This window comes from Ixodes scapularis, unplaced genomic scaffold (genome assembly GCF_016920785.2).
Source record: "Ixodes scapularis isolate PalLabHiFi unplaced genomic scaffold, ASM1692078v2 PGA_scaffold6__148_contigs__length_123643588, whole genome shotgun sequence".
Lineage (NCBI taxonomy): Eukaryota > Metazoa > Arthropoda > Arachnida > Ixodida > Ixodidae > Ixodes > Ixodes scapularis.
The window spans coordinates 121,530,893-121,558,067 of record NW_024609881.1 but is presented as its reverse complement, the minus strand read 5'-3'; the positions used below and the strand labels follow the sequence as shown (position 1 = coordinate 121,558,067).

At 47.0% G+C, this 27,175-nt stretch overlaps 1 protein-coding gene across 1 annotated transcript; it reads left to right on the top strand.

Annotated features, from left to right (window-relative positions):
* Positions 1–550: 550 nt before the first annotated feature.
* Positions 551–26,994, top strand: LOC115327491 (putative sodium-coupled neutral amino acid transporter 10). The gene is given in 16 exon segments (XM_040221552.1): positions 551–736; positions 2,822–2,972; positions 5,446–5,563; positions 5,983–6,028; positions 6,866–6,959; positions 7,521–7,661; positions 9,300–9,421; positions 12,464–12,566; positions 14,607–14,792; positions 15,833–15,913; positions 18,302–18,532; positions 19,841–19,988; positions 21,730–21,840; positions 24,098–24,156; positions 25,563–26,324; positions 26,326–26,994. Coding segments are annotated over 15 exon segments (2,769 nt in total). The 5' UTR covers positions 551–736; positions 2,822–2,879; the 3' UTR covers positions 26,800–26,994.
* Positions 26,995–27,175: the final 181 nt, after the last annotated feature.

The window sequence follows — 27,175 nt, the reverse complement described above, 5'->3', positions numbered from 1 at the left end:
GGTGCAATCATTTTCGCTCTAGTACGGACGTCGCACCAGTTAAAGAAAAATATCCTGCTGATATTATAGCTTTTATTAAAGCGAAGGAACTGGATAATAACAAGCAACTTCTGTGCCGTCGGAACTTGAAACGTACGCTGGCCTGCACTTCGGTGTTGATACTCCATTTCACCGTCGCTCGCTTCACTACTCCACGGACAGGTAGGTGTTTGCGCGCTCGCGCACTTCAAGCCTCGATCAAAGCTGTGCACGGGCATCGTGTCGTCTGCTAGCTAGGCAAAACCGGTTGTGAGCTTCTATCAGCGCTTTATGGTACCGAGACGACAGAAAAAGCCCTCGTGATTATATGTTGAGAAGACACAGTGCTTACACAATATTATTTACTTTTTCATCGAACAATTTGTAACCACGTCAAGCTCAAATGCCATAACAACGGCCCTTAGCATTAGATTAGCAACGGTTTTCTAATGATGCTGATAGCTGGCGCATTACAGTCGCTGGCGCCGCTACTCGTCCAAGTGCCGAACTTCTTTCGTAAACAGACGTGCTTTCTGCGTCGTGTACAGCGGACATCAGCCGGAAAAACCGCGACTTGGAGTGGTTGCATTCTTTGTGTTGTGTCAGGCTATTGTTTTGTGCGATTGATGGTCTGCCACGTGGTGAATACGCGGCACTAGTCATGGAGGACTACACACAATTGAACAGGCGACTTTCGCTATCCTAGTATTTAATTTGGGTGAGTTTCCCCTATATGCTCTTCAAGCGCACGTCAGCAAAGTATCCTTGTCCAGTGTCAAATGGCCGTAAAGATTCGTACTAATAGTTCACCGCAGCCGACCTTTGAGCGTGGTGCGCAGCGTCGTGATTAGAATAGTGATACATTGCGTTAGTGAGGAGTAACTCGGTAGCGGACCTCACCAAGTTTAAAGACTGTGGTTATTTACGTTCTATGATCTTTCGGCACAAAAACAACTTGGGCTGTAAGCTGTGATCGGAAAATGTGTTCGCCGGGAGTGCGACTGGTGTGGGGGCAAAACGTAGTGGCAGAATCTTGGCTTGTTACGTGCTTGATTTATTTATTTATTATTAATTATTAAGGTGACGTGTTAAATTTTGCCGTGGGATGCGGTGGGCTCGGAAAATATTCAAGTACTTTGTACATGAAAAGTTTAAACACAAAATGGACAAACCGAACTTGAAAGCTTCCATTTAAATACCTACACACTAGTGATGGGGCTAAGCATACTTCAGTGGAAAGGGACTGAAAGAGGCGGAAATAGAAATGTGGGAGGTAAGAATGCAGGAAAAATCAGCTGTAAAAATGTACAGGCCACAAAAAGAGGACATAAGAAAGGAAAATGTGTTGGACAATTCACTGGGAAATTCTTGAGTGTTTGAGGCGAGAAGGGGATTTTTCAGGACGGGGACGTAAAGGGCTCAATTTGAGGAGACGGGCACATTATGTGCTGCCTGCCATAGTGAGACAGTAGAGCACTTGGTTCTGAAGTGCATGGGGCTTCGCCCTGCCCTCCCTGAAGTGGTAAGAGATTTGGCCGGGGGCCTGGCGACGATGGAAGAGAAAATGATTAGTCGCAAAGAGACGGTTAGAAGATTGGTGAGATTATCTAGGGAAAATTGAATAATGCGCAACTAACTAGCACAGCTGGGGACAGGCGGGACAGAGGAAAATTGGGACTCCCTCCCGCGTGGCTCCGGCCCAAAGTCTCAACCCTGTCTCCCAGTGGGTCCGGTGCTGGGGTAACGCCGACAAGGTTCGACCAGAGGAAAATCGATGACTTCTCGGCGGGGGGAAGAGACGGGGGGTGATGTTTTTAGATTTTTCGTCTGATCCCCCGAAGGTCATCCTGGTGATATCCCACACTGCCTGGTGATAGGGGAAGAAAAGTGGCTTAGATGGGTGGGTCTTTTTAGACTTGGGCTAGGTGGCACAAGCTTCAGCCCGTTACAAACGGTATAGCCGCTAACATTCATCCATCCATTCATAGTGGAATTTCAAGGAAGTAGATTCCTTCATGGTAAAGAATTATGCCAGCACTCTTGACACGTTCAATGGCGGATGCCGACGCAAACAACCAAGTTGACTGAGGGTCCAAGGGCAGAGAGCTCTCTATTCGAGGGTTGTGCTTGTGGCACTGTCTCCCAATAGACGCAGCAAGTGTACGGCGGCGTCGCCTGCTTTCTACCGAGCACTGCCATCTCTTGCTGCGTCTTTCAGGAGATGGCGCCACGAGCACAGCCCTCGGTTAACTCGGTCTTCTGCGGCTGCGCCCACCGTTCAACGTATTAGGAATGCTGGTCTAATGTTAAATGTAGTGTCGGCGGCAAGCTAGCCGGGCGTAAGGGTCCTCCCCAGGAAATTCTGTTGTCGTCCTTCACTAAAACTCCCGGTGCCAAGACAATGCGCTGGCATCATGATGTCAAAAAGCAACGAGCAAGCGCGTCCTGGAGGCCTGGCGTTCCAGACGCCATCCATTCTCCTTTGACAGTGGCTGTAGCCTACATTCTGTTACGCCGGCGCATGCGCGCAACCATTAGAGCAGACAAACTTGCACGCCGTATGGTTTGCCCTGAAAAAGTTTGTAGCGGGTCCGGAGAATGCAACTTTCGGTACGAGATCAGAGGCGAAAGTGACGCAAAAATCCTCAGAATCGTGCTTGGGAGGATGCACGGAAACGACGTCGACGCCGCAACAATGGCTATTTACGCGAGTGCAGAGCTGCCGTCGCCATTACGCGATGGCGTAAATGCGCTCGGATTTTTCGTCACCCGGAGCGCCCTGGGCGCGATTGTCCCATGTCAGGATCGACCAGGCACGGGAAGGCCGAAGGATTACGGCAGCTTCTCGGACGGCCGCCGAGATGCCGTCGTCGTCGTCGCTCAAGAACACCATCAACCTGGGGAACAGCATCATCGGTGTCAGCATCCTGGCAATGCCGTACTGCTTCGCAAAAGCAAGTGCCACCTTTTCCCTTCCATTTTTTGCACGACCTTGAGGGTATCGTATCGTCTCGGGTATTGTCTTCCGCCAGGACTCTCAAGAAGCATCTGTCTCAATTGCCCGGATAGGACACGTATCTGCCAAACCAAACACTCCCCGAGAAAAGCATTTTAGCGCAATTATTTTGGGGGCCAACGTCTCAAAATGTAAGCGTGTTTAGGAATTGCCCTTTTAAACCCGAGATGTGTGTCGTGCAACGTAAATATTGCGCACATTTTTGCAATTCATTTTTTTTTGGGGGGGGGGGGGAGGGAGGGAGGGAGGGAGGGAGGGAGGGAGGGAGGGAGGGAGGGAGGGAGGGAGGGAGGGAGGGAGGGAGGGAGGAGGAGGAGGGGGGGTGGGTGTTTAAGGGCTAAAGTTAAGTTTGAAACCGTATCTAAAGGGCTACTGTCGCTGACAATTAGAACTTGACGTACAATATGTTTTTTTAATCAGGGCTACTCTGTGATAACGTAAGATGCAAAAGCGAGATGAAAAAGCGTCACGATGAACAGTATACGGTGATGTCTCGTTAATATGGATACCGCGCCATGTAGACAACGTTTTCGGGAGATGGTAAATTCACACATTTTTGTCTCATCCTTGTGGACATGTTGCATTAAGAGGCTTTCTTGGGGGAACGGAGGGGTCCATATTAATGAGACATCGCCGTATAGTGCCACCGCCATAGCGGGGCTTTCTTGTCAGCAGCGTCTCCCCCTCACTGTCTAGCGTACCCGATCACGTGATCAAAGCAACGGCCAATGGCATTATTGTTAAAAGTAGTGTGTACTTCAGATGTTTGATCCCATCCTCGTCGCCAATGTGGTGTTTCGGCCTTCAGACCAAGAAGAAGAGAGTCAACCAGCCATGACCCAACGAAAGATAATCAAACTTTATCAGACGACACAATTATATACATGGGAACAACAGTGCCACATACATTCACGAGGTTTACAGACAAGATAAAGAAATCAAAACTAACGACACCACAGGTAGTTGTCTCGGCACGCAAACGATGGCACCGGGATTTGGCCACGAAAGAGCATATTCCACGTGTGATGACTTTGTCGGGTATGACGTAAGTACTGCCGAAATATTTTCTCTCAAGATCTGCGCTGAACGCTGGGGTACCAATCACAGTTGGCAATCTAATGGAGCACTCCCTGGCAGAGTCTTTTCTTGCGCAAAAAGCTTTTAGAAATAGACGAGACAATCGTTTAGGAAGACAGTGAAGTATTATCATTTTTGACAGAAATGCAACTATCTGCTCCCAATCCTTCCTTTTAAAACAGCTGTGTGACAACTTTTATCGTCAACGTATAGGAATAGAGCATTAGAAAAGAGTCGCAAAAAAAACAAATATACCTATATATATATATCGTAGAATACCGTGCATGCGCCCGTTCCTCACTAAGCGCCCACCCATAAAACTGGAAACACCTGAAAAAATATGCACAGTACATTTATATGTAAAATTGATAACCTCACTAGCGCCCAACCCCAATTGTTTTGCGATTGTATTCAAATTTTGAGTGGGTGCTTGCTCGGTATTTTACGGTATTTGTTTTTTTTAATATTGTGTTTTTTTTTGTTTTTTTTCATGCCCCGACTGGTTACACAAGAAAACACAAACTGTAGTGTAGCACTGCACAGACTGACAGCGAACTTGCAGCTTGAAAATGATACTACACCATGTCCCCAAAAGTTTACAGGGTTTCTTTCGCCGCAAAAATAAACCGTGCATCACCGAACGCTCAATCAACGCCCAAAATGTAGTGCTAGCAGTATGAACCAGGTGCCAAAGTTTCAGAACTAACCGTTTTATAATTCAAAAGTTCTAAGCAATCCTTAGAACTTTTCAATGGGAAAATAGCAGCCGACGGGGCTCTCAAATATGTGGGGTTGAATGGAGCCAATTGCTGAAACTTTGGCCTCTGGTTCAGATTGCATTACATTTAGACAAAGACTATGCATTAGCGATGCATTATTTTTTTTTTTTTTCTGCGGAAAAAAAATTTTGTAAATGTTTGGGGTTGACACGCTGTACATCGAATAGAAAATAACTATTTTTATTGGCAATGGCAAATTTATAGGGGGTGGGGGAAATGTCCTGATTCCCCCTTGGATTCCGCATTTGGTACGCTGATTCCTCCCTTCTGGGAACATCTGCATCCAATCTGTATCGTATTGCGCTATACAAGATAGCCACGTGACGAAGCGATGAAGTGCTCGCGCTACCAACGCGAGCTTCCGGGACATCATTCGGAGCTTTTGGACTGAATGGACACACACTGGACACTGTGGGACATAACATCGAACTGATACTGATGTTGCAATAATAAACATCGATACACAATCCTTGGTTGTCGGTGTTGTACAGTTTGAAACGAGTCTTAACGTTGTCACAGCATTCTCAAACTGTCGCTGCTTTTTCTTCGTTTCAGTGTGGCATAGTCCTCAGCACACTGCTGCTGCTGATCAGCGGAGTCCTCACCAGGCTCACGTGCCACCTCCTACTCAAGGCCGCGGTCACAGCACGCCGTAGAAACTATGAACTTCTAGGTGAGCTCCATCGTTAAGCTCCGTCGACACTCTCAATTTTCTTGAAACTCGGACTCTGTTCAAGGGTTGGGGTTCCCCAAGGAACGTGTAACTCATACTCTGGGAACAATCTGTAATAAGAGCAGTAAATTAAGAAAAACAAAACTCGATTCGAAACGCGCCCCAATGGGAATCGAACCCACATCCCCCGAATTGTTAGCTTGACACTCTGCCACTGCACCAATTACTGGGTAGACGCAAAACTAGCTCGCTTTGTCTCTACCACGGTGGTATCTGCTAACTGTTCAAGTGGGAACGCTGGACGTTTGCGGTTGGTAAGTGACTGCAAACATCCAACAGACAAAGATGTTTTACGGAAGGTATCTATGTGGACCCATCCTTTTCCACTGTCAAGCTTCTACCTGCCTTGCTCTGTGCAGCCTTTCATACGTACGGACCGACTGGCAAGCTGGTCGTGGAGATTGGGTGAGTCACTCTCCCTCTTTTATTTGCAGCTGACTGTCTTTAGAATTGCCACTATGCAACTAGTAGTGCTAGGGTGCCTGAAAGGCGTCTCCAACTTGGTACGTTGACTGCATCCTCAAAAGTGGTACCTCGACGTCCGCCCAATGACTAGGGGCTGGCTCAGTCATTCCGGTTTGCGCCTATCTCCTAGAGCTGCGTTGCAGGTTGATATAGGTATATATTTTTTAAATTATCTTTTAATAACACCTCATTGTAGTATTGCTGTATGGCATTTGTTTGCGAGATGTCACCCCAAGGGAAGTGGTCAGGAGGTGCCACTTTTTCACCCCGGTTACGCCGCCCCCATTGCAGTTTTGATGGTGACACAAGCAGCTTGCAGAACATTATAGACTGTGACGATATATTTTTTTTATGAATAACACATTTCCAGCACGTTGTACGTACGAAGCGCTTTTAAAATCTCACCCATGTATGAAACAAAGACGGTGCTTCTGCTCACACTACTCGTTGTGATACATCCACCAAATCGGTCATAATTTCCGCCAAAAAACCCCCCAAAAGTTCAACTGCATTTTGAGAGCATGGAGGTGCAAATTTTCGGCATTACTTCTAGAATGTCTCGTCAACGGGCAGAATTATTGTAACACTGCACTGGCAGTGCCAGCTCTGCCGGCATATTAGGAGACTGCTTCAGACGGCCATTGTTCAACAGAATCTACGGGAAGTCCCACTACTGAGTAGTTCAAATCATCTTTTCTAATACTGTAGTAGTGCATGTGTAAGCGCCAAATTTCGTGCTTTCCCTCGAGTCTTTATCTTTGATTCTCTGCTTTGCAGAATCCTGGGCTTTCTGCTGGGCAGCTGCGTGGCCTTCTTCGTGGTCGTGGGCGACCTGGCCCCTCCCCTCGCCTCCGACTTCTTCCTAGTGGAGGTGGGTGGGGCACACCTATGGCCGCCGTTTTCCGTCCAACGGGAGGAAGCGGAAAGCGGAGTGGAACAGCTACGGGGAAAGAGTTCGCTCAATAGGAGACGTGAGGGTGAGATCACAGCACCGGCGCTCCTTTGCTGTTAGAGCGCAAAGTAAGTGTAGTCTGAGCATTCACTTATTTGCTTTTGCAAAGACCAGCAGAGAGCTCCCCATCTTTAAGTAGATTTTTGTGAGGGAGAAATGACGTGCTTGTTGGAGACAGGCACGGTTGGGGTCAGGAGAGGGTTGGGGGATAGACGGCATTATTGTTGGGGATAAAAGAGGGCTTCTGTCACTCTCTTCGGTTTGGTTCCGAGGAGAACCGTCCCTCCTGCTCCCACTCTCCAGAGTCGGGGACAAAAGGGACATTCCCATCGGGGTATGGGCCGGGTTGGGGACGCGAGAGAGTCGTCCCCACTCCCCAGGGTCGGGTAAAGACGGCACCCTGGGGAAGCGAGAAAAGGTTGACCCTTCCGTCCCCCGTGGGGACACATTGTCACCCCCTTGCCCCGATTCTCCGCCCAGGCGTCCCCCCGAGTGCGCACGACGTTGCTGTTGCTGCTGGGCACCTGCGTGGGGCTGCCCCTGGGGCTGCTGAGGAACCTGGACAGCCTCACCAGCTTCAGCGCCATGTCCCTCGTCTTCTACGCACTGCTAGTCCTCAAGGTAACCGCCCCTTCCGGAAGGCGGACCACTTAGAGATCTTTGGCCGGCCGAATCGACACCTCCTGGAAGACGAGGCCCCCGCACAGTGTCGCCGTCGATAAATCCCTGACCCGCCCCGAGACGTGTCGAAGCTCGACGAAAGCCGCAGAGCGGCAGACGTGTCTGTCTCAGCGTCGCCCCGTCGCGAGACGCTGCACGACGCGTTGGCGGTGATGCCGACGCAAGCTAGGTGGCGCTGCATGGATCCACCGGTGATGATGTTTGGGGGAGAAGGGCTTTGTCTTCTAAGTGGCTGAGCTAGGGGGTGCCAGTTCGGGACTTGGGATGAAAAAAATCTAAGGCGGTCGCCGGTAACCAAGGGACGACGTTGCGAAGAGACCAGGACATTTGGTAAGGCTGAATAAACGAGACGAGAGGTGACACGTCCAGCGCCTTTTCTGCTTTGTTAACCCTTCCAACGTATCCTCATCAGCCCGCGTCCCGGTCCATTTGGAGTGGAGAGAGTGAACGAAATTATCTACCTCTTCCTTTTTGTTCTTCACAGGTGGTGCCATTTCATTCATACTTTTGAGGGTTGCTAAGATTTGTGGCCTTTTTAGAGGAGAGTTGAGGTTCTTTTGGGGGTTTTCTCGGGGAAGCTTTTATTTTTGTTGTCTCCGATAGTTAATACGTTCCTTGCAATTGTTTTTATATTGCCTTCGTTTTCTTTTTTTTGTGTACCTTTTTGGTTTCCTGTTCCTGCTTTGCAGAGTTTCGATTTTATTTTTCTTTCATTCTATTTTTATATATTCTCGAGGAACTTCTTTGAACCTGCTTGAACTTTTCTTATTGTTTTCTCAATTTTTAAACCATATTATTTTTAGCTTTTTATATTGTTTTTGGGGACCTCTCACAGCCTTAGGAACACCTTTTGTTACTATAGTCGGTAATAAGTTGAGAGTTGAGGAGAAGCTCCTGCCACCTCTTTCCACTTCAACAGAGCGAACACTGAAGAGGAGGTCGCTTCCTCTCTAGCGTTTGCTCTTCTAAAGTGGAAAGAAGTTGCAGGAGCTTCTCCTCAACTCTTCACCTATCAGTGACTATAGCTGCAGGATCATTTCAGCTGCTCTCACAAGCTCTAATGAAGTGTTTTCTTTCTTTGCGCAGCAAATATTTTTATGGCTTTTTATGCCCTTCCTTAGTTTTTGGCAATGCAGTAATTGTGAAATGTTTGTTTTCTATTTGCCCCTGGACTGACGTCGACATCTTTACTGCGTATCACTCGTATATTAAGCCACATCATCGACGTCATCATCATTTAATACGGCAGGGCGGAGAACAATGCAAAAAAAGCAGTTACTTGAATTGAACATAGAAACACTGACCTTTTTTTTTCTAATTTTGTCCTGCCTCAAGTATGTTTACATTGCGGAGCTGTACTCGCCTCGTATTTAACGCCAGTCAATAAGTAGCGTAGCCATTTGTTACGTATGTAATCAATTTCCTTTCTTACTATATTGTTGATGACCTTTGTGCCACTAAGACTCGATCGATTGAACAAATACTGTCTTCAAGTGACCAAACTGCATCGTACGGAGATGTGTGTGCGTAGACCCTTCCAAGAGAAAGGAATTCGACTCGCCCGTGGTTCGGATGCAGATCTTTGGCGAGGCGTTTCCCGTGCTCTGGTCGATGACGTGGTGGGACAAGGTGGTCCTCTGGCGCCACGAGAACCTCCTCTCGGTCCTGCCCATTTTCGCCATGGCCCTGTCCTGCCAACCGTGAGTCCTGCCAGCTCTCGCACGAACTCCTTTTGTTCGCTGCCGCAGTTTCAACGTTCTTCCGTGCTGCGGTTTGTCCCCTATGGTGATTGTCTTTGTTGCGGTGTCTTTTGGTTGCCTTCCATTCTTCGCAGGAGTTGAATTGAATTGAAGTTTATTTCGATTTTCGTGGGCCAAAAAGTCCGGTAGGGAGGTAGAAATAAAAGGCCTTTCTGCCTTACTGAGGCCTCTATCCTCTGTGCTTTGCAGCAAGTATGTGAAATTGAAGAAAAAATACAAACGCGCAGAAGGAAACAAAAACATCTGGCACATTCATACCTACTATTAAATATACACACTTAAAAAAAGACAAAAAACATTTGTGTAACAAAAAGTAATCGTAGCTTTTTTGCATGTCTAAGAAACATAGAACATAAAGGATTAAAGGGGCCCTCCGGAGCGTTCTGCGATGGTCTATTTATGGCGGTAACTCAATCTACAGGCCCTAAGGATCCTAAAAATCATAAAAGTATGGTCATGCGCGGCGGATTTCCCTACTAAAATTGCTATCAAAGTCCCCGGCACACCCCCCTTTCTGAGATGACCCCGGAAAACGGGAGGGGCATCTCTTTACGGGTCAGCCAATAGCAAGCGAAGGATTCCGGCGTCGCTGCGCGTCACCAACGCGGCCGACCGCCAACCCGCGGAGGAATCTCTCGAACACGCGCAGACCGTCATCGAGGAGCCCGGACTTTGTGCTCGGCAGTCGTCGTTTGTTGCACCGCACAGTCGCGCTGCTACTGCAATACGCAATCGCATCCCACAGATGACAAGGAAAAGTGAGACTCGTTGACGTGGAAGGATCGCAAAGCTGGCTTTGGAGTCGGGATCCACGGGAAGAAGGAACACGTGTCCCGCAAACGCACGCCTGCAGACGCCCCGGGAAGCAGACGCGCCGACGCATCGCCCCCTAGCAACAAGCTTGCGGGGAGAAAACATAGTTCGCTGGTTTTGGAGCAATAATTGCGGACTATGTTTCCCGCACCACAATCAGTTTACGTTTTTCTCAAACTCTAATTTACATCACGCTCAAAAAGTGTGGCAATAATAACGTTTGCATTCACCGCGAGATGCAGCATTTCCATTTTTCAAGTTTTAGCGATGGGCAGGGAATGGGGGATTGTCTTCCAAGAGAAAATAGTCCCGATATATTTCTTCTGCCATCTGCTTAGTAAACGGTTTTGTAATCTAAAACTTTGTATACATATTAAGTTGCACCTACTACGCAATATAACAACATAAACAGACGATCGCAGAAAGCTCCGGAGGGCCCCTTTAATTGCACACGAGCATTGCAGTTAATCCTTTGCGGCGTATGCCAGGTGGAAGACGAGACAACAGACTGTGTGGTATTGAGGTGCAGAGGGCCTGTTCCCGCCCTCCCGGAGGGGGCGACAGATTTGGCCGGAACACTGGGGTTCGCAGACGGGAAGGGAAGAATGCATGATAAATGCCCTTTAATAACAAAGAGTAGGCTGGAAGACTGGTGGAAATTATCTAGGGAGAATAGAATGACGTAGGACTAACTAGCATAGCTGGGGGACAGGTGGAACAGAAGAAAATTGGGACTCCCCCTTTTGTGGCTCCAGCCCAAGGTCTCAACCCTGTCCTTTGGTCGGTCCGGTGCTGGGGTAACGCCAACGAGGTTTAATCGGAGGAAAATTGCCAATTTCTTCACCGGGGGGAGGGGGTAGGGTGATGTTTTTAGTTTCTTTACCCAATCCCCCGGAAGTCATCCTGGTGATATCCCACACCGCCAGGTGAGAGTTACTAAATTGAAAAAGGGGGAGCAAATTGGCCTAGAAGGGCGAGGGGACGAATCATACTTTTGGTTTTGAGTTTCTAGGCTAGGTGGCGCAAGCTACTGCCCATTATAAAGAGATGCAGACTAGCATCCATCCATCCATTGGAAAATGTGTCAAGTCATGTTCGAGAGATCATTTCTAAATTCGTAATAAATATTTGTCTCACTGTAGAGGCACCAAAAAAAAAACTGGACTCGTCGTTAAGGCACTACAATACTCTTTAGATACACTGGCACGAAGAAACAATATGAATTAAGAGAGTTCGAATTAATGAGAGTCGACTGTATGTTTTCCTCCTTTAAATAAGTCTAGTGAGACGCCCACCAATGAAAATATTTTCCCTAGATTTTCTTTAGTCGTTTTGGTCGTCTATCAGAAAATAAGGTTGGCCGATCAAGTTGGGTAGGCGACAGAAGCGTTTTGATAAGGGACACGTTAGCGTACATGTTACTTCGCACCTAAGTTGCCTATTTGCCTTTGGTTTATATACAGGGTGTTTCTTTTAGACTTTACATGTTTGTTGTAAAAAAAGCCGCAAAAGCTACACTAATGCAGCATGTGCAGGTGAGTTACATGACCAGGAGGACATAATATAATGGGCTAGTCGTCACAATAATTAATTCACTAAAATTTGTTTAATAACTTTTTTACATATTGAATATAAACATATGGTTCTAATTCTAAGAGTCGTTGAAAATCGCTAAATTAATTTTGAGAAAGTCTTTGATTCGATAAAGAGGCAAAAAATTTGTGCAGTCATGTTTTCGTACTCCGGCCTTGCGCCTCTTTGCACGAGTGGTAACCTTAGCGCTCCTACGCACTTTCCGCGTGCTCAAACTCTTTTTCAAATTTAGTGATTTAGTAGTTCTCAATGACGCTCAGCAAGTTTCTGATTGGGGCCATGTGTTTATCTTCAATAATTGAAATGTTGATGAACAAATTTTAGTTAATTACCCAAATTATTGTGACGATAAGCCCGCTCTATTACTATGTCCCCCTGGCCATATATTTCACCTGCACAGATTGCATTGGTTTAGCTTTTATGCACCCCGTATATCTCTCTCATGTCGGTAGGAGCTTCTCTGTTTGTAAACAGAGGGAGTCAGTGTCGTTAAACGAGGCACTTCAGTTTCTGATTGAAGAAAACAAATACAAGCAAAAGACGCTTCAAAGAGTTTTTTTTTCTTCTCGGATGCAGGCAGTTGTTTGAGATTTTCGACACGCTCAACGAGCCGTCGCTGATGCGCATGAACAGGGTCGTCAACGGGGCAGTCCAGATGTGCTCCATCGTCTACATCATGGTACGTCTCAACATCTTCCTTCCCTTGCACACTGGGAAAGATGTTTCACTGCACGTTTTGTTTATGAGATGCTGATGGGAATATGATACTGTACATACTTTGAGAACAGTGCAATGACACGGAAAGAAGGCTGACAAACAACGGTGTTGACTTACAACTAAGCTTTATCGATGCCGACATTGAGTGTGTCGCACTAAACATTGCATCTAGTATAAATACCCTATACAGTGGGTGCTATTTATACTCGGTGTGGGTGTCAGAAAAGTTCTCTTTTTTTTCAGGTTTTTTCTTTTACTTTGTCCATGTCATTGCACTGTTTGTGCTTTTAAGAATGAACCAACCAGCTCAATTGTCTTTGTTATTCAACGATATGTGTGTTTTTTAATGCGGAATGTTTATTTTTTGCGGGCCAGTTTTTGAGTCTAGAGCAGGAATGGCCAAACTGTGGCTCGCGAGCCTCATGCGGCTCTTTGGAGGCCATTACATATGTGTTTCACAGCTCCCTGGCCAACCTACACCCCCCCCCCCCGAAAAAATTAAAACAAATATCAAAAGGAAAGACATAGTATGTGCCGGGAAACTGAGGGAGACGAGGAAACGAGAGTGCGCGAGTATGTCAGAACGCCGAGCCCTAATTGGGAGGATTCGTGGGTAGACCTAAAGCTAGCGGCTTTTGTCGCCACTTCACTCGTCGAACGCGTTAAAACACGAAACGCCGACGTTCGGCGTGTGGCTCTTGCATTCGAGCGCATTCGACAGGTACGGTCGAGACATGGTCTTCCCACTAATCATTCGAACCAGAACTCGGAGGTCTGACGTCCTTGCGCGCTCTTGCCTCCTCCTCCTCTCCCATATTTTCTCGGCGTTGCTTTTTGTCAGCTTTGTGCATCACACGCACATCGGACAAGGTCCTTGTTTTACGAACGGGGATTCACGATAAAGGAACTTGCCAAACAGCCACTTTATGAGTGAATTCGCCGTGGCCGCCAACCGAGAAGAAGCATCTTTCAAGAAAGTGCTACACCCCATTTCTTGTGCGGCTCTTCACTTAAAACGGTTCCTTTTTTATGGCTCCTTGAATACGTCTGTCTGGCCACCCTTGGTCTAGAGCATTGCGACGAGTTTTTATGGAAATAAAATGCGCGTATGACGATCACGTCACTCTACAATGCCGCATCACAATGTCGCGTGATGGGGTTGGTGTCTCGTGGCCACCGTCCACCATGTTTGGCAGGAAAAGGCCATATATTGCCCCATAGCAGTCCTCTAGTCAGCGTCTCGCATAGTTCTCACTTTTCACATAGCACTGAGGCGTTTCATTTAGGGATGTCACGCCTCTACTTCGCTTCACCTTAAGTCCAGACACAGCCAACACTACGAGCCCACAGGATCAATGAGACTGCGTCAAAAGCGCACCATCATGGTGTTGGCCATGTTTTTGTATGTGTTCTATGATGGCTGAACCAATTATAAACAAAAAATGCCCAGTGACTTGTACTTTTCGCACTGCTTCATTGGTCCTATTAGCTCATTGGGCCAGCTGCATCTAAGCTGAAACCAAGTATAGACTCGATTTTTCTTTCTAGGATAAGCGAAACGTATAGAAACTCTTTGGAGTCGCTGACAAGGTGACCTTTGACAATGCTTCCTGCCTTTAACATTGCTTCTGCGCCTTGTTGGAAAGATGCCGTTTTCACTCTGACACTACACAATTCAGTTTCCCCGCCAAATTTGGAGGAGAAATTGATGTCGCACGACTCCACGTCACGTGACCTCTGCATCTTTTCAGCTTCCGTCTTAACATTATTGAGCAAAAAAGAATGGGAGGGTGGGTGTGAGATGGGGAGGAAGAAGGAAAAGAGGGGCACTGTAGGAAAGTGAGGGAATGGATTTGGGAAGAGAGAACGGGAAAAACAAAAGTGTGTGGTTTGTGCAGGACACATTCTATGCTTCCTGGTCTTTGTCAGCGTGATCTTGCATAATTTTAAAACGTCTCTTTGCTTTTTTCTTTCAATCCGGTCGTGTGTTCCCGGGGCCCAGATGGGGTTCTTTGGGTACGTGGCCTTCTGCGGCGGGGGCCCCATCCCGGGAAACATCCTGGTGCGGGTGGGCACCTCGTTGGCCTCGGAGGCGGTCAAGCTGGGCTTTGTGGCCACCCTGGTGGTCAGCTTTCCCCTCTGCCTCTTCCCCTGCCGCACCAGCCTCCACTCTCTGCTCTTCAAGAGGGTGAGGGAACGACTCGTCTCTTACCCAAGCGGACCGGCACTCGCAACCAGTGCTTCGCATTCGTGTGGCTTTCAACTGGTGTCGAGTTCTGTGTTTACGAGCTCACTTTTCTTTACTCCTTGGGTATCATTCTTCTCTCCTGAACAGACAGTCACAACTCCAAAGTCCCGTTCAGACAGTTGCATTTGATTAGGACCGAGTTCTTGCGATCTCTTACGAGAGAACCCACTTGCACATGGTGCCTTCTATTAGGTGATTCTGAAACTGCATTTCATAGAGTGAAAGTTTTGTGACACTTGCGAAATCAAATGTAAGTACTTTCTATGTAAAATGACAAAAAAAAAATATAAATGTGAATGCCAGGTGCATGTTGTACAGATCCCCAATAGATGGCTCCCCATTAAAACCCAAGAGGTTTTAAGGCACTCAATCGTAAGCGATCCCAAGATGCAAACTGTGGGGTCCAGATATATTTCTGGCATGGTATTGCAGGTGCCCGCAGCGTGCGAGTGACGTACATCTGTTGCTTCAGCAGTTGCAACGTTGTCTCGAATGGCATGCAGTACCATTATGTCGCTCGCATAGCACAATGTACCGCCACTATAATGAAATGCTGGCATCATGTTGTGCGCTTCCAAACTTTCTGCTACTGCATAAGTGCACACGTCCCATGGCGCACATCTATTAGCACGCACGGATATTTAGCCATGCAGTCGGAAGCGTACAATACTACGGAGGGCCACAAAAAGAAGTTGGCCGTGTGCGCTTCGTTAGAGGGACAATTTTTGTGGCCCTTTGAACACCCACACTCACTAAAATGAAACGGCAGGCAGTTTCGCAAATCCCCCATTGTCGCTGTAACGCTGCATGACGAACTGCCATAAAATGTCACTAGTGTGCCACACCTCTAGTTGCATGACGCATGGTCACGGCACTCGGATGACTGGCAAAAAGCACTTTTTCGTGCGAGAAACAGTAACGCCGCGGGAATTCGTCGGATAAAACCGGATGTAGATGTTGACGACCCGTGCCGTGCGCAGGTAGACAGTAATACGGGGATGGCCGTCCGGTCAACCAATGACCCCGAACTCGATTCCGACGCCTCCACGGTGGCCGAGCAGGCAAGTTCACAAAGGTCGTTGAGACCGCGTCCATGGGTCATTCGGCGTGAGTGGTTGCTGTCTGCGGGCCATTGCTTGTGTTGGGGAACGTGACGTCGAGCTTGCGACTTTTTGTTTTCGGGTGTTCCTTTGCATCTAACGTTTGTTGTGCAGAGTTACGTGCAAACGTCCATCCGCCGTGTTTCTTTGCATGCCTGAAATGTCGATGTTCGGAAGTGTGCCGTCACGAATGCTGGCGAGGCTTTGAGCTCGGGCCTTGCTGATCGAGTCAGTCTTGTGTCGGTGATGGGGTGATGGTGGACGGAGCGTCAGTTCTTTGAAGCTGTTTAGCATTTAGGCCTTATTACTTACCCTTTTGTCATCAAAGTTCGAGGCTACAACGGAACATCTGCATGAAAAGCTGCTGCAGATGTTTGACAAGATTTTTGTTAGAACTGTACTTGTTTATTTTTGTGCTCGATGATGATTTATATCGAGGCTAGAGCTTGTGGTGTGTGCTCTACAAGCATAGTAGCTGTCACTTGTTTTCTCCCTTCTTTTTTTTTTTTTTTTGCTTTAAAACAAGTTTGAATGCAAGTTGAAACATATTTATTTAGTTTGTCTTTTTTTATCTTTGCATTAAAACGTAAGTTGCTGGTTGGCACCTGTTTTATCTGCAGCTTCTGTTCGTCTTTTGACATATTGGTGTTTGTTATGGCTAGGGTTCCCTGTTTTCTGATTAATCCGAAAAACTTTGAAAAACACTCGCCGGTAAAAAAAAAAAAGACGATATTCTACAGGGTGATTCAAGGAGTGGCCAGGCTTTTTAAATCGACCTCAAAATTCGGTTTCTTAACTTATCGCGTTCCGATTTTGTACAGCATTGGCCACAGGTGGTGCATTTTTCTATAAAATTTGCAAAGAGCGAGCTTACGTGAGGAAAAAGTAAAAAAAGAAAAAGGCTTTACTCCAAACCATAGGGCGCCGTGTTGTTTGAACGCCAGTGGCTTCGCTGCGTTTTCCATAGGAGCTAAGCCTTTTTCTTTTTTTACTTTTTTCTCAGGTAAGCTCGCTCTTTGCAAATTTTGTAGAAAAATGCACCACCTGTGGCCAATGCTGTACAAAATCGGAACGCGATAGGTTAAGAAACCGAATTTTGCGGTCGATTTAAAGAGCCTGGCCGCTCCTTAAATCACCCAGTACAATTCAGTTTGATCAGTGCACAGTGACAATGGTTCTGTGAAAATTCCATCACAGTTATCTTTCAAATCTCGGACCATTGACAAAAGGGATCCTACTGCTTATCTCGTAAGGTTTACTCAGGACAGCAGGTCATTGTACTTTCGGTTCATGACAAAAGCCACAGTTTTGGTTTCTAGTTTGGGCCATACTACTTGTGCTTCTTAGAGGAAGGAGAGGTTACATTTTTGTAACAGTGAAAACTATGGACCATAGGATTGCCTAAAATGAGGAAGAGGGGGGGCAGTTGAAGCTTCTCTATTACATCCTTCATCACTGCACCTCGCACAGCCACTGGGTAGGCTGATGGAATAGGATGGGATGAATATGAGCTTCCCAGCTACTACCTCCGGGAGTTTATTGATTTGAAGGTATCGACGTTTATCGAAGCAACACTTCTGTGCGACTTTTGTTGCGGGACAAATTAGTATTTCCAATGGTAATGGCACCCACGCTAAATCCAGCTGAAAAAATATTAATTGATACAAGGACAATTTTTTTTTTTCTGGCTCGCATTTACACCCAGATATTATTTTCTTTTAAATATAAGAAACTCTGCAAATTTAAACTCAGAATTTCGGAGAATTGGGAATCAAATAAAAATAAAGTGAATTTTTGGCAAACAATAAACTCCGAAAAACATCCTCCAAATTCGACGTAAAAAAAATAAGCTCCGGAAACACTGAATCCTAGTTATGGCCCATTGAGTCGTTTTATTGCTCATTTTTCTTTCTTTGCTGTATCTTGCATTACGTTAGATATTTTTTATTGTTTGTGTAAGGACACGAGTCTACCCTAAGGCGTTCTTCTTATCGTATGCCGCTGTCGCTTGGATCATTCCGATCTGCAGTAGTACTCTGCAAAAGGGATTAAAAAGGACGGGCCCATTACGCAACTTTGCGCCTTGTTTCACTCTCCAGACAGTCACACGTTTTGGAAGGATTCAGAGCGGTTGCACAGCAATTATGGTGGTTAGAATGCATCAACCATCCGTGTGTTTTGCATCCTATTCCGCCCATGCATCAAAAGCGATACCAAAGTGGCAACAAACGACGTCGCAGGAGCCTACATGTCACGCCGTCAGATGTCGCAATCCTGGCGGTTAATCATACAAGTTCCGGCTAAGAGTATGAGCGAACACGGTTGTCCTTGCGGTGGTCTTCCCCTCAGGGCAGCAAGTTCCACGACCCGGCGTACGACTACATCCCGGACAGCCAGTTCCGGGCGCTGACGGTTCTGCTGGTGGGCACGACGCTGGCCACGGCGGTGCTGGTGCCGGACATCGAGGTGGTGCTGGGCCTGACGGGCTCCACCATAGGCACCCTCATCTGCATCATCATGCCGGGCATGATCTTCACCCGGGTCATCGCCAAGAGCACCAACGAGCACCTCCTCGGAAAGGTCGGGGGATCTCGAGGGAGGCCGGAAGTTTGGCTAGGGACGGACTGGCCAGAGTTGCGGGAAAGCGGCAGAATTTAGAGACTGTAGGGGATGACTCAACGGAGTTTCAGGAATGTAGGAAAATTTAGGGACTTCGGTAGAAGTCTGGGTCAAGTTTCAGAGAGGTGGGGAAATTGAGGGACTTTGGGGAAAGAGCTGGCCTGAGCTTAAGAAAGTAGGGAAATATAGGAAAGGGATGACTCGGGTGACGGGGAAAGAGCTGGCCAGAGCTCAAGGAAGCTAAAGAAGTTTAGGGACTTTGCTGGAGGACTGGTTGGAGTTTCAGAAAAGTGGGGAAATTAGGAGATTTAGGAAAGAGATCCTCAAGAAAGTAGATAAATTTGGGATGGAACTGGGTCTACTTTAGGGAAATTAAGGATTTCAGGGAAGGGACTAGCCAGGGCTCGGGAAAGTGGAGACTTTTGTGGAGGACTAATTTTAGTTTAAAAAATTTGGGAAATTATTGGGTTCAAAGAAATGGCTGGCAAAAGCACAAGAAAGCAGAAAAATTCTGGGAAGGACTGACTCGACTTTTGAAAAGGTAGGGAAACTAGGAGATTTAGGGAAAGGTGTTCAAGAAAGTTAAGGAATTTTGGGAAAAATCGGCTTAACTTTTGAGAAAGAAGGTGATTTGGGGAGAGGGTTGGCCAGAGCTTCAGGACAGCAAGGAATTTGGGGAAGGACTGTAGTAAGCTACAGGTCAAGAAGGTAGCGGCAAATGCTCCTCAAAGGGAATCGTATATCCCTCCGCCACCTCCGCATCCAATAGCGTCCCATCGTTTCCGTGACGTCGCAGTCAACGCGGGAGGAAGGTCCTGCCTTCCTGTAAATATTTCTTTATCTTTTGACTTTGAATTAGCGTTGCGAAAGCCACGAGAGGGAGCTTAGAGTTTTTCCCCTCCGATGGAAACAAATACGACTTTGGGGGATTAGCTTCCTCCTCCGATGGATACAAAGGCCACTTTCAGAGGCTTGGTTCCCTCTCCGATGAATACAAAAGTCGCATTCTTAAAAGGTGGGGCTCGGAGACACGTTGGGGCATCACTCTGTAGCCAATACCTATCCATTGAAGCGGAACAGGGAACGTTTCCAGTGAACTCTTTTTTCAACTGCGGAGGGATCTGAAACGGGCGCATCACGCTTGCGGGCGGAGCTTCTCTTACCTTCTTGACTTGTAACCGACTAAAGCTTGGCCCTTGAAAAAGTAGGAAAATTAAGGCAAAGTGTAATGCGACTCAAGGGTTGAAAGAGTGCTGCGGTGTTGTGCAGGCCCTGTCGTGGGCCGGCCTCTTCATCATGGTCGGCTGCACGGTGACCACGCTGCACAACATGAGCACAGCCTCCTCGGGCCTCCCGGCCAAGTACCTGCCGCCGAGCCCCGCCGCCATCGTCGTGTCCAAGCCGGCCCTGGTCGTTCGTGAGTGCCCTTTTCATCAGCGTCTGGACTCAGTACGGAATCCATACAATATTCTGTTCAGTTTATTATTCCTCAAAGGTGCTTCGAACGAAGTGCATTACACGAGAGGGATCTAGTCAACATGATGAAACAGTGGGAGTTGATAAACAACAGTTTGGTTAATTATAAGCGAACTACACATTATGCACAAAATAAAAGAACACGAGTAGACACTAAATAAATGGTAAATGTAACCGATTAAAAAATTTTATTAATGAAAAACATTTCTGTGGTGTACCTGGCAAAGATACTGAATTTATCCTGGTTAGTTTCAAGTACAATTGCTTCAGAGAGAGAATCCCTATCTTTAATGGCTAGAGAATGCGGAGAATTGTAAAATGTATTGGTTCTAGCGAACAGGGGGTTTACTTTTAGGTTGTAGTGACAAGGCAATGAGTTGTATGATAGAAAAATAGCTGTCCTAAAAGGAGAAAAAAAAAATTGTATGTTTTGTGAGAAATACAGGCCCAAACTTAAAGGAGCGGTGCAACGATATTCAATTGGAATTTTTTTCTCTCTACACAAGCTTACTGGCACACCTGGGACTCAAGGATACTCACACGCAACGCCACTGGCCAAGAAACTCCTTTGTTGCGGGGTAATTTCAAGGACAAAAGCGATCATTTTCATTCAATCTCTCCTTTGCAAAATTTGACGACGTAACTCGGGGATCGCAGTACACCCAAGTGACGATATTTGAATGCGGTTCATAGATTGGACCCGAGCATTGCGTGGGCACTCGACTTGGGCTCGTGATAATCGCTAGCTCGAGAAGCATTCGGGTTGTGACCCGTGTCCAATCGCTGCAACGACGACAACAGCCGAGCCATAACAATGTCTGGAACTCAGCGCGTGTCCTGCGCTTTGCAAACCCTGCAGCGCGTGGCTATGATCAACATTGGCGGCATATAATCGGCTCCAGATCACGTGGCCGCTTGTTCTGGCTGCGAGTTGAGGGGGTGAACGCTGCTCGTGTTTCTTTAATTTTTTTCTGGGACTTCTATTGCGTGAGGCGAAAAACGAACACATGTTTCATAGGTCATTAACGTCAGGGATCTATTCTAAGCGGTATTTGCGCAAAGTACAAAAATTGTTGCATCGCTCCTTTAAACGATCCAGTTTTGTGGCACTCGAAAAAAAAGGGCTGTTGTGTTGTTTTGCATTTTCTGATCGTACTGTAGTCATTACGTTGAAACATTGTTGAAGAGGATCTTACTAGTTTTACATTAGGCCTTCTGTAGTGGTCATTAGACTGTGTTTTTAAACTGCCCTATGCTCTCAAAAGTTTGTCTAGGTATCCCCACAAGTTGCTGCTACGCCTAAATTCTCTCCATCGGTGCGCTCCTGGGTGAGGGTATTTGTTACGCATAGCCGTGCAATGCATTGGTGTATAATTATGTGTTTGATGGTTTTGGCTTAGTGTCTATGGGTGTATTATTGTTGAAAGGAGACACTACCCAGAAAAAAGAATTTCTGCAAAAAAGGTTGATCTCGAAAAATTCCATATTCACATCTACCAACACCTAGAGAGTATTCCCAGAAAGTTTCGTTAGTTTAGAGTAAACTGTTCCACTTTCTGGCATAAATGTCACTTTCGGAAAACTATCGTTTTGTTATTACGTAACTTAGATTCATTTTTATGAGTTTTTCTGGGACATGCATTGTCCCCTAGAGTTCACAGTGATTGGGTCTCTGTTTTCAGCTGTTGCCAGCCCAGACCCCCCCAAGGTCACTCCCAAGGTCAAGAAGCCCCCTCCCCCAGAGGTGAAGCCGGCACCCGTGGTCACTGCGATAGTGCCAAAGGTGCCACCCGGTGAGGAACCACTGAATTCGTCGTATAATACTTTACTTTATTCAGATTTTTGTTGTCCATAATTATTTTGGACGGTTCCTAGTCATTTATTCGTTGACTGAGCGGTGGGTTCGACCAATCGCGTGATTACTCGCTGGGTCTGGCAAGCACTGCACCGGGGAGGACATCTGCTTTCGTTTTGACGCTATTTCAAAGATGGGCTTTCTTGCGAATCTGCGCGTCAAAAAGGCCATGAAACAACTTTAATGGCAAAAGAATTTGCAGCTTGTTACTTTTTTGTGCTTAACCTTGGCACGAGTGAGAGGAAACGCGTTGCCTTGACCCAGAATGGCGCGATTCCGCCACGTCATTGCGAAGCTAAGAACGGACCGGTTCCCAACCTGCAGCTGCGTATGGTGGCCATGGAAGTTGCGGCGGCGAGGCGCGACATACTCGTGTTGCGGCGAATTAGCGAGTTGCGCAATTATCTGCCCATCGTAAGGCCATGTTTTATTAATCTCTTCATTTAAATGAAGAGATTAATGAAGCGAGTCAAAAGGCTCGCTTCGTCGCCAAAAGTTTACTGGGTGGAGCTGCAGTGGCACCATCCTGAAGAAGTTGACGAAATCGTAGCCTCTTCACTGATTTCATAGTCGGCGGATGACAGCTCGTGCTTACGCTCACGTTTTCTCGTTTGTCCGAGTTGGACCGCTCACCACAAACAACGGCAATGCCGATTGGCTGCGACGGTCCGACGTCTTCGGTTCAAAACATGAAAAGTGGTCCAATCCTTGGCAGCGCCAGCATTCGGAAAACGAAGAGGAGTTTGTGGGCACTCGGGGAATGAATTTTCAGTATAACATTACGCTCTTTGGGGGCGCTAAAGACGGGGCACAACGAGAAGCTCTACATATAGACCGACACTCTGTTTACAAACAAGCCCGCGTTTGCCCACACCAGGTGTGGGCACTGCGCGTGCGCACAAACCGAACTCGGGAGGAGTGAAGCGTCTGCGCACGCGCAGTGCCGTCGACAGCGCCACTGCAGCTGCGTGACGTCAGGGCCGCGTGTCGGTCTATACTGTTTGACTAGTATGTCACTGCGCGTAGAACTTGCTAAGAGTTTGTTTCCCCTAGCGCAGCGGTTTTCAACCATCAATGTTTCGCAGACTTCTCGTGGATCGGCGGAGATGATGGAGAACGCCGTTCATGGCGAGGGAAGGGAAAAGGCATAGGTTAATTACGATAATGATTTAATAAATGGATATAGCTAAGGGCTTGTGTGAAGTAGACTCCTCTCAGTGACATACACGCAAGAAAACATGCCCGAAAATTTCAACGTTTCTTCTCAATTTGAAAAAAAAAAAAAAAAGACAACTTTTATTGCCGGGCTTGACTGATGAGGCAAAGCTTCGCAGACTCCTAGAATGCCTTTGCGGATCCCAAAGGGTTCGCGGACCCCCATTCGAGAACCACTGCTCTAGCGCATGCACGCAAAACTGGTTTTCCGAGAAGTGGTAGAGATTAACTCAAAGTCAGGAAATTGTTCGATGACCCCTTTAAATGTCAGAAAATCTTTCGAGGTCCGTGATACTACAGTCGCCCACTTCCTTCAATGTGCCAACCCACCTTAGCTTCCCTTCGAATGTAAGCAATTGGGCAGTGCTACTATTGCTACGGCTACCTATAGTCTGTTGCAGGTTGAGGAACTTGCCTCCTCTCTAGGGTTCACTTTGTTAGTGTAGAAAGCTTAGTGGGAAGAGCTTGCCCTGCTTTGCTCAGCCTGCATCGTACTGCCATAAAATCCCGTAGGAATCCTCTCCCCGGGAGATCGCCTGTCCCGTTTTTCTGGCTAAATATCTATAACATAAAAATTCCGAAATGTCACCCACCCCCCAATTTCCATCGCACGTCACGCAATGTCCTACGGGAATTGTATCACCCGCGCGGTCTGCTGTACCGGTACGTTGGACCAGCGTGTTCATAGCGGGTTTCCGCATGTTCGTTGCACAGCGGAAAGCAAATTTACCGTGAACGCAACCCTCACTATCCGTTACCGTGTCGCATGGTTCGGAGGGAGTGCTTCTGTGTTTATTTATGCTTTTTGGATACAATTTTGATGTCTCGTCCCTAAAGATCCCTTGCCCCGTATTTTTATCATTTATTTTTTTGTGTTGGGTGACCGTTCTTACGGGATTTTAGGGAGTAGCTTGGATGTTCACAAAAAGTGCCACATTTGAGTCAATGTATCGTTACATGCCCTACTCATTTTCTCGCAGAAGCGCAGAGGCGGATCGAGCCACCCGAACCGCAGGAGCCGCAAAATAATGTCGCCGTGGTGAGTGTTTATGCTCACGTGACTGCCAGACTTCTGTCGGGGCAACTGGAATTAGGGAGGACCTGGAAGTGTCGGGAAGTGTCAAATTGCCAGTCTAAGGAAACCTGAGAGAGTGTTGGGAGTCAACAGGAAATTTGAGAGAACATGTGGAAAGTCAAGAAATTGTCAGAGAACGTTGAGGAATTGATGAGGAGTGTAGGGAATCATTAGGGGGGGGGGGGGGGGGGAGTTTAAGGAACCTGGAAAAAACGAGGAAGTGACAAAAATTCAGGAACCTAGAAAGAGGGGGGTAGATAAACAGAAAAAAATGTAGGGAATTCGTGAAAAAGTGTATGGAATTGTCAGGACATTTATGGCACATAGCACAAATCGTGTCACTGCGAATTAACCAATTTTCTTGGACCCATGGGAAAGTGTAAGGGAATTGTCGGGGAATTCTAATGAACAAGAGTAACGTTACTAATTGTGAATTCTAGGAAACATAAAAGAAAAGCTGAAAATCCTTGCTTTTTTAAAGAAGTTGCATATTTACTGGTTACCTCTGTTGCAACACGATGATAACGATAGTTGTATTTCCTTTAGTCATGCGCCAATAGCAGACTTTGAATTCAAAGCAAATTGTGGTTTTGTCCGAATATTTTCTAATCAAATATTGAGTAGTTTTTCTGAACCTTCACTGCTTCACCATTCTCAAACGGCAATCCAGCTGAACTCCGTAAAGGTTGTTTCCAAGCTCTCTTGTCCATTATCTAAGCCAATTATTATAAATAACTATATTTATTAACGGAGATCTAAGAAAGTCCAATGTTCACATTGGGATAGCAAGTAAATGACGTATTTCACGTAAAATTAACCAAGTTAGGCCTAATCGAGGGGATCTATAGATATTCTTGCTGTATGCAAATATATTTTCTTCAATCACGAATGGTTAACGCAGGTTGTCAGGGCATCTCTGCCTAACATGTAGTTGTGTATAATGTAGCCAGTTTAATTTTGAAAATTTTATTGCTATGTGGATATCAACATCTGCAGAGTTTTTGCTTCTCTTTAAATACACGAGACACGTGCATGCACCATCACGCTTTGGAAGTGCACTTCCTCCCGAGCACGCGGCTGCAGTATTTGTGCTTTTCGAAGTGTTAATTGCAGCAAGTTATCCCGTTGAGTGCACTTCTTACCAGTTATCCCGTTGAGTGCACTTCTTATCAAGCACCGGTGCACTGCAGAGAAGCAACACCTGCAGGTGCGAGCTTTGCGGGTGTTTCTTTTCTGCAATGCACCGGTGCTTGGTGAGAAGCGCAATCAACAGGGCAACTAACACTTCAAAAAGCGTAATATTTGAAACTGCTATTTGAATAGTCGCACAGCCCTAATTTTCTTTTTTCCGCCATTTAAATCGGGTGCAGAAAGCTGTGACACCTCCCGTCATCAAGGAGCCCGTCGTCAAAGAGGACCGCGGCTTGGACCCCGAGGCTCTGAGGAAGGAAGACCGCGAGATAGAAGACACCAAGCGCAAGAAAACCGTAGTCGATGCGCAGCCACCAAAAGAGCCAGAAGCCAAGAAGCAAGAGCAGCTCCTGGAGAAGATCGCTGAAGAGCAGAAGGCCCAGAAGAAGATCCTAGAAGACCTGCAACGTGAACTCAAGCAAGAAATCGCAAAACACAAGGACTCGGACTCCGAGAAGGCCAACAAGACTGCTCCCAAGCCAGATTTGGCGGACGTTCAAAGGCCTGAAGTGCCTTTGAAGCAGACAGAAGCGAGTGCGCAAGGTTCGAATCTTCAGCAGCATGTCCAGAAGGACAGTTTAGGACCACAGGCTGTCCTGGCCCCGGTTCAGCAAAATGCTAATCAACAGCCAGTGAGACAGGAGCGTCCGGTTCAGCAGAATGCTGTTCGGGAACCGGTGAGACAGGACGTTCGGCCTCCGGTTCAGCCCTTAGTGAAACAGCCGCCGCAGCAAAATGCCCCACGTCTTATCCAGCAGAATGTCGAACAGTTAAAACAACAGCAAGCCTTACCTGCCCAGCAGAAGGATGTGCGTCCCGTCGTTGAGGAAATCAAGCCACGAGGCATTGACTCAGCTCGGCAACCATACAACGTATTTAAGCCACAGGAGCCAGTCGCAGATAAAGTTATCCTCTCGAATGTTAATCTCCCTAAGAATCGGGGGGGACATTGAAGAACCAGTTGCAAAGAAGGTGCCACTTGCTGGTCCCGCGGTGGAAATACCCAAGGTTGCGGAGAAACTTCAGCAAAAGTTGCAGAAGCCCAGCATTCCCATTCAGCCATTGCAGGCGGCGCAAAAGTCGCCCCAGGACGGATTGCCTCAGGCGGCCGTAGCAGACGACAGACCGCTGGCGGAGAAGATGTCAATGGACGTCAAGAGAGACGCACCGCCGATCTCCGTTCCCCTGATTCCCGCCGCCGCCGCCGTTGGGGAAGGCGCAGCCAAATTGCAGCCGAAAGGCCAATCCGAAGCTGCGGACGGAGCGGTCGCTCCACAAGCGGTCGTGGACCAAAGAAAAGCGGACGTCGTGGCCGACCTGTCCAAGAGTGCCGCCAATCCGCAGATTGTTCCAGAGGGTCTTCCGAGTCAAGTGCACATGGAGGCGGCACTAGCTAAAAACGAGATTAGGAAATGATCCAACTTTGATGTATAGGAAGTACGGGAGGGAGGGAAAACGAGGTAGGTTGGCCACAGGGAGCAACAATTTTGAATTTCTGATACACTCAATGCTGTGCATTGTCCACGTTTTGTACTTTTTAAAAAAAGTGTAATATATGGCACGTCTATTCTCATACATGTTGTAATAAACTGTTAATATTGTGCTGCGTTACACGTCTTGGGAATGAGTGCATTGCTTTATATGTAGTTGTTAGTTGTTCCACCTTAGAAGCGGGACAACTGATAATTCAATATTTCAATTAAACATCACCTAATGGGCCTTAGTTTGCAGCTACTTTCAGTACAGAATATCCCAAACACCTCTCGCGCCGACGCGATGAACGACTGTTGTC